This window comes from Eurypyga helias, unplaced genomic scaffold (genome assembly GCF_000690775.1).
Source record: "Eurypyga helias isolate BGI_N326 unplaced genomic scaffold, ASM69077v1 scaffold48487, whole genome shotgun sequence".
Classification (NCBI taxonomy): domain Eukaryota; kingdom Metazoa; phylum Chordata; class Aves; order Eurypygiformes; family Eurypygidae; genus Eurypyga; species Eurypyga helias.
The window spans coordinates 22,368-29,900 of record NW_010260715.1 but is presented as its reverse complement, the minus strand read 5'-3'; the positions used below and the strand labels follow the sequence as shown (position 1 = coordinate 29,900).

The 7,533-nt window shown below is 54.0% G+C and overlaps 1 protein-coding gene across 2 annotated transcripts in view; it reads left to right on the top strand.

Moving 5' to 3' along the window:
* The first annotated feature begins 462 nt into the window (after window positions 1-462).
* The window catches only part of LOC104512215 (corticotropin-releasing factor receptor 1), a 23,087-nt gene continuing 16,016 nt past the window's right edge, over window positions 463-7,533 (top strand). The window contains exons 1-2 of one of the 2 annotated variants that reach the window (XM_010155108.1): window positions 463-502; window positions 4,588-4,671. In XM_010155108.1, coding sequence (XP_010153410.1) covers window positions 463-502; window positions 4,588-4,671 — 124 coding nt within the window. Of the gene's footprint in view, window positions 503-4,576; window positions 4,672-7,533 lie in introns of those variants that run through there. The other variant, XM_010155109.1, reaches the window with a different exon arrangement.

Sequence of the window (7,533 nt, the reverse complement as noted above, 5' to 3'; positions counted from 1 at the left end):
TCGTTCTGCTGCCTGCACTTTGCCTTGATGCCTTGACACTAGCAGGGCTTCTGATGTGTCTTTGCACGAAAGCAAGTGAAGGAGCAATTGGGAGAAACCCTGAGCTCAGCGGGTGGCAAAGCTGGTCACTGTCAGGGTTAAGGCAGGGGGTGTAAAGGGGGTTCTTCATGGACCAGATGCTCCCTGGGGGTTTAATTTGTGGCTTGGAGTGGGGACGGGATTTATCCAAGGGAAAGCCCTCAAGGTGGAGGGGGTAAGAAGCTCACTGGCTGCAGAAGTTGGTGCCCAGAAGTCGGAGGACAAAGGGACCCCCTACGCAGTGGAGTGAAAGCAGGGGATGGGGAGGGCTGGGCAGCAGCGGCTGGAGGCACCCTGACCACCTCCAAGCATGTTTGAGGGGCAGTACTTTTGGTCAGGGTTTTCAGGGTCACCTCCAGCCTATGGCTGCAGTGTTGGCAAGACATGCTGCTCCGTGTCCTCCCTGTGCTGCTGATGTTGCTCTGCCATCCGAGGTTGGCATCCAGCTGTTTTAACATTCGTTGTATTTAACACCCGAAGTCTGGCACCTTTTTCTGCAGGCTCAGGGCCAAGAGCAGCCTTGATCCCAGCCTAACACCCCAGGGAACCTCAGCAAAGTCCTGGGCAGAGTCTGTGCCTGGCCCTTCCCTGTCCATGTGTCCCAGGAGGTCTTTCTTCTTCCACACCAAGTGTTGCAGAGAGCAGCAAGCCCAACCAAGCCAGGGACCAGAACTGATGGGTGAGAAAGGTCCCTACAGCAAGGATGACTTCAGGGTGGCTGCTGTTGCCCCCCCTCCCAGTGAGGTCTCAGTGGTCATCACCATCCATCATTGCCGCTGACCTCTCCAGCTTTGTGCAAAGCCAGTGGTTCACACTGCTTCATCCTGCTAATCGCTCCGCTCTCCAATTACAGCCCTGTTGGCAGTGGAAAACCCAAGGCCCATCGTAGTTTGCTAATTAGGCTATGAGCCATCTATCTCGCTGCTCAGAGCTGTCAGCCCTTCCTGCCACGCAGATCTGATCTTGTTTGAGGCAATAAGATATCAAGCGGGGACAAGCCTGTCTCTGGGTAGCACAGTGCGGAGGGTTGATGTTTGACTCGGATGTGAATATATTAATTAATATCTGTGGATTGCTTTGGAGAGGGAAAGCACTGCAGGGGGACATTAATTCCTAATTGTTATTAATTGAATTTTGCCGCTAGGTCAGCGGCAGGTTACAGAGACCGACGCTCTGTGTGTGTGATTTTGCTGCTCACACCCACACTAGCAGCGAGACCCCCATCCTCCTCATGCCAAAGAGTTGACACTGTCTCAGCCCTCTGTGCTGCATCTCCTGGCCCAGGGGACCTGCCACCCTGTGCCCCTCATGGGCACAAGGAATGGCTCCGAAAAACTCAGTGGTGTTGCATCAGGACATGGCTAGTAGGTCCAGAACGGAGCAGCCTGTCCTACATGATGCAGCACAGCCTGAGCGACCTTAGGCAAGTGGTACTCTGTGCCTCAGTTTCCCTTCTGGGTCAGCTTTGGCATGGTGGGTGGTGGGATACTGACTGCAGCTGGTGTTTGCCCTGTGTGGGAGGCAGTAAACACTGCACCGGCATCAGGTTTTGATGTCTGAGCCATGCAGCGAGGAGGATGGGGGCCACCTGATCCTGCTGCAGGAAAGGAGGGAGCAAAAGGAAGGAGCTTGCTGCTCCGTGAGGTCTGAGGTTAACCCAGCACCATCAGCGTCTGCAGTGACGCCTCCCCGTGTGTAAAACAGAGACCTTAGCAGAGCCTGGAGGGGAGCTGGTGGATGCTGAGACAATGGCAGTGGAGCCATCGGTGGCTTCTGACAGAGGAGAAGCTGCTGCTGGAGTGGGGCCTCATGGGGCTCATGCAGCTCCCAGCAGAACCGTGGACCCCATGGGAGCAACTCCCTGGGTTGACTGGGACCTCTGTGCAAAGCTGCTGCTTCCAGAAAAGCAGACTGCGTTTCTTTCCCACTCAGCTGAAGCTCTCCAGGATTTTGGCTGTGTGAGAGAGGTCACGGAGGTGTTCTTCACTGCAAAGCATGATTTGCTGTAGCTTGTGTCAGAGCAGGGCTGGGAGGGCAGACGGACACGGCCCTTCTCTGGCCCACGCATGACCCACCGCTGTTTCGGGGCTGCTGAGGTGTGCTTGGCTCCAGGCTGGCCAGGCTGGGACCTGCTGGGTGCCATGTGGCATCTTATGGCAGTGATGCTGTGGCACGCGAAGCTCTTCAAGGACAGAGCTGTGACCTACTTGGTCTGCAAAGCCTGGGGAGGGGTTAAAGTAACCCACAAAGGGCAAAACAGATGAGAGCCCGACCGTCAGGATACCCCATCAGGATCCTCATGGCTTGTGCAAATCCACTTGCAGCTGCCACCTTCCCGAGCTTATCCCCCTGGAGCTGGGGCTGACGGGGGTGGGGAAAAAACCTCTGCCTCTGTCAAGAGCATCGGCCACATGGCAGTGAGACGAGACTCAGAGCCTGGTAAAAAAGCTGTTAAGGTTTGTTGTGTTTTGGGGGACCTTTTTTTTTTTTTCCTTTCTTTCTTTCTTCCTTCTGTCGCTGTTTGAGCTCATTTACAAAGCCTGCAAAGAGCCAGAGAGTGCACTCCATCCATACTCCCCTCTAGCTGTAGCTTGGTCCATGTTACTGCTCAGTGCCAAGACCTCTCCCTGTGTCTGGAAGGAGAACGGGTACTGCCATGCTGGAGCAGGCTGCAATCAGGAGAAATGTATCCAATTAACACTTGAGAGCCTGTTCAGGTAGGGAAGCCATCCTGGCCCCTTTTGGGAGGAACCCTTTTATCCCAGCTATCCCTGCAGAAAGCCACCAGGTCTGGTGGGCACCAGCTGTGGGCATCAACACAGAGGGGACCTGACCCCACTACATCTCGCTTACCCCATCTCTGGAGTTTGGGTGGTCTCAGCTTTTGGCAAAGAGACCCAGGAGGTGCTTGGATCCTGCAGGACCAGCCCAACAGGAGCTCCCTGCAGCACCCCTGCTCTGGGCAGGGTTTTCCTGCTGGATCCCTTGTGCCATCTGGAGCAGTCATAACATGGAAGCTATTCTCAGCTCCATTTATACGTCTGCCTGACATCTCTCTTGCTGTCAAAACCAGCTTCCCAAGACAGTAAATAGTTGTTTGGAAAAGAGCAAGTGGGTGCTGAGCTTGTCTCTGTGTCTGAATAAATCCTGCTAATGCTTTGGTAAGGTGCAGGGGATTGCTGGGTGTTCCAGCAAGAGCAGCCAGTGTTTATATGGCTGAAGGGCAAGAGGAGGACCATCTTCTCCCTACCCAGAGCAGTTTTGAAGGTAAATGGCACTGGGGAAGGGCGATCAGGCACTAGGGACCAGCCTGGCTGGTGGGGAAGGCAGAGGTGGGTTTTCAGCACAGGACTGTGTCCTAGCCCACTGCCCTGGGGAGCTGGAAGCTTGCTTACAAGCAGAGGAGGCTGCAGCCTTTCCTGCCTCCAGGCTCAGGTTTGAGTTTCCCAAGGGATCTGTATGTGCTTGTATTTCGGCGCACGGCTCTGCTGTTCAATCAGTGGGAGTGAGCTTTCCTCCAAGAAATTTGCTCAGTCCTTGCAGCGCAAGCTTGGCGTGAGAGAAGTGGAGTTCGGCTTCATCCACCACTGGCATTCGTCTCCTGAGTAGAGGGGATCAGCCTGTGTCACTGTGTCATCCGCCTCTGAGCCGGAGGAGAAGGTGGGCAGCTGCTGTGGTTGAAATCTGTTTTGCAAAACAGCAGGTCCCCTCCTTCCCCCATCTGCCTCCCTGGTGAGCCCTGGGTCTAACAGCACCATCCCTCTGCCACCTTCCACTTGCAATTGCCTTCCTTGGTTTGAGTTTCCCCAAACTCCTGCCAAGGTACAATAATTCAGTAGCAGCTTTTCCAAAATCGCTCCCTGTGCAGAGTCTCTTGCAGCAGAGCTGCCGAGCCACCTGGGAGCTGCTCTGGAGAAAGGATGGGATAGATCCTGGTCAATGCTTCCCAATGCAATGGGAATGTCAGTGTTTGTTGAAAAGCCTTTCTCCTGAAAATTGCTTTAGCCAGACCTGGTTGACTGTGGATCAGATCTCCTTACGGACGTGTATTAACATCTTCCCACTGACAGCTTACAAGGCTGTGATTTTAATAAGGTATTGAAAATCTGCGCGTGGTGTCAGGCTCATCATGTTTCCCCTGTCTGCTCTCAGGATGCAAAGATGCTAAAGCTAAAAGTGTTGATTAAATTGCTAAATAGCAGAGGCTCTGCACTCTGGCAGGGGCTGTGCAGGGCTGTAGTATGGTTTGCTGAAGGGGCTGTTTGGGACAGGAGAGGATCAGTGGAGACCATCAGTCCCACAGCCCCAGGCTGGGTAAGGCCAGCTCCTCTGGGCTGGGAAACTCATCCAGCCAATGGGTACGTGTAGCTTTGAGGGTGGCATCCACCATGATATGGACAAACTCAGATATGACCCACCCGCTGCCGTGTCCGGGGAGGGACTGGGTGCTGGGGAAGCGGCATATTGCACATATAACTCTGCTTGTGGTCTGCTCTCTCCCTGTGCAGGCGTTTCTCCTCTGGGATAGCCCAGTTGCAGCCTCCATCCAAGAGCAGTACTGCGAGAGCCTGCCGCCAGTCACCAACCACACAGGTGAGTGTCCTGTGTCCCCAGCCCACCCTAGTCCTCCCCAGGGCACTCCAGCAGCAGGGATGCCTGGAAGAGGGTGTAGGGGGATGTCTCTGGGCTCATCTGCAGCTGCTGGGCTCCTTTATGGGGTGTGGTGGGATGTGCTGAGGCTGCATCACAGCTCTGGGCTGGCTGCTGCAGGAGCCTCTTTGCAGGGTGACAGTAGAGGCAGGTAGAAGATGGGAGCTAAAAATAGAAAAAATAAATGTATATTGCACTGGGCTTGAGGAGGAACGGGCAGAGAGACATCTGCCCAGCCCCTGCTCCTGCACTGCCCATTCTCTGCCATGGCAGGGGACACCAAGACCTTTGTCCTCTATGCCACCCCCCTCTGCCATCCCCTGCCCTGGGGTGACAACTGGAGGTAGTGACTCTCCACGGAGACCGTGTCACCAGTGCAGCATGGCCACAATGTGCTCAGGACTCCGCCATCCTCCATCTCCCAGCACTCCTAGATGTCCCACTGAGCACTTTAAGGGAGGCCACCGGCCACGAGGAGCTTCTGGGGACGTGGCCATGGCCAGGGCTGGCTCAGCAGACCTGGATGGGCAGCTCACCCCTACTCAACACCTGTACAAGGTTTTGCATCCAACTGCTCAGGCCCGAGATGTGTTTGTGCCAAAACTGGCTTTTAGCCTATATTCAAGACGTGACTTGGATGTCACTTCAGCAGTGACAGGTCTGGTTCAGTGACAGGTTTTGGGGGAGGAAAGGTGGCTGAGGGAGAGGAAAGGAGCTCGCAGGGACAAGGAGAAAAGTCCTCCCCAGCTCAGGGATGCTGCAGAGTTCATTTTCCCGTGATTGAAAGAAGACCAGAGCAGGCACCAAGCAATTGCCCATGAGGGTAATTGCTCCATGAGGGTGATGGATGGCCTCGGAGGCCTGGTGCTGATGCATGGCTGCCTGCCACCCAGCTCCCATTAACAGCAGCGTTAAAAAATCCTTCTTAAAAAATTACAACTTGCCACTGGCTGATTTAGTACATGGCTGAATCCAGGCCACCACATCCCTGCAAGGACCATCCCCAGAGCATCCCCAGCCCAAGAAATGGAGACAGAAAGACGAGGGAGAACAAGGCTGCCAGTGGAAATGGGAATGCCTATGTGTCTCTTACCTGGGCATGGAGCAGACAAGAAATGTGGTCATCACTCATGTGCTTTGCTCCCTGAAGGTTTCATCACTGCTCAGCAAGGTGGTTGTCCTTGGCCATGTTAGACTGTGATAAATAGCATTTTGTTTTCTTCTTACTCACATCCCCTGATGGAACCATGTAGGCACTGACCCACAGAAACACCAGCCAAGCACTGCAGGGCCCTTGTGTGATGCACGGACTGGCTGGTGGGACAACCCAGGGCAGCAGGCAGGTCCCAGAGCCTCCTCGTGCCCAGCTCATGGCCTTTGCCACCCACTGCTGGAACCTCCTGAGCCCGGGGGAGAGGGCAGAGAGGGGGAGAATTTCTGCCATGGCTTTGCTGGTGGAGATACTCTGCAGTCACTGCCACCCTCAAGCAGTGGGTGCTGCTTTCTGCCAGGATTGGGCTTTGCTCAGTAGGGATTTACTAGCATGAATCCAAGCAGGATTTAGTGCACCTTAGTGCTCATCATCCTGGGACAGGGGAGTACAACGTGTCTGACTTCAGATTTGCAAAAACTCCAGTGCCTCCACGCGTCCATCCTGTCATCCCTGAGTAGCTCTCTAATTTGGGATGGGGCTGGCACATGTGAGAACCACTTCCAGCTCGAGGAGGGGGCTTAGAATAAGAGGTAGAGATGAAACTAATTGTCTTATGTCTGCTGCTTGGTAAATGGAGCTTAGTGCCAGCCCTCATCCTTGGGGTCCATTTAAGCCCTGGCTGATTCAGGCAGCGATTCCTAGGGAGGGATATTTACAATGCTGGAAACTTTGTTTTGAGGCTATTTAACATGGAGAGTTGTTAGGATGACGCTAATGAGAATTGCAGCGAGGCCGTGAGACTTAATTTGTTAATGTCTGCAAAACCCTTGGGAAATGGCACATGCCAATAACACGAGCCCAGCGGTCCTCCAGCACGCGGCTCAGCAGGGCATCATCAGACGCATGGAGGGGTCCTGCCTCGTGCCCATGTGCAGCATCCCTCCTCCGAAAAATAGCCCAGCATGGGCTCTCCTCCTCTCTCAGGTCAGAAGTCCCTTCATTATTTAATCTCACACTTTTTAATGAGGATGCATGGCTGGACAGTGATATCTCCGGAGTGCCAGAGCTCTCTGAGGCACAGGCACTGAGCTGGAAAGGTCTCTGCTCACAGCAATGTGATGGAGACAAACCCAGAGCGATGCTCACGAGGCTTATGGGGTGCAGGCATTCCTCATCCCAAGAAGCGGAGCAGCTGAGCCCCACAGAGCTTCCTTGTCTGCCCTCTTATCCTCATGGATTTACCCATCTACCTCTAAGCATGCTGTCCCCAACACAGAGTGCTGTCCCTTGGCATTCAGGTTCCCTGCATGATGCTCCAACCTGATATTTTAGGTATGCATCAAAAGTACCTCTCAGTGAATCCCTGATTCTGGCCAGTGCTGAGACACACGGTCATCCACACACAATCGGCCACTCCATCAGAAAGGCTGCTTTCCTCAGTAACAGTGAATATTTTCTTCTCTGGGCAGAAATCATATCAGGCCGGACTTGAGGTCAACATTGTGCTTTAGGAAAGTTGTGTCAGCTGAACCCACAAACACCTGGAAGCCAACAAATTCCCAGATTAGGCTCAAAAAGGAATACAGCAAACAGCAGCATCCTTTGTCCTGGGGGAATAGGTGCCTGTCCCAAGGTCTCCCAGCCTACAGCTT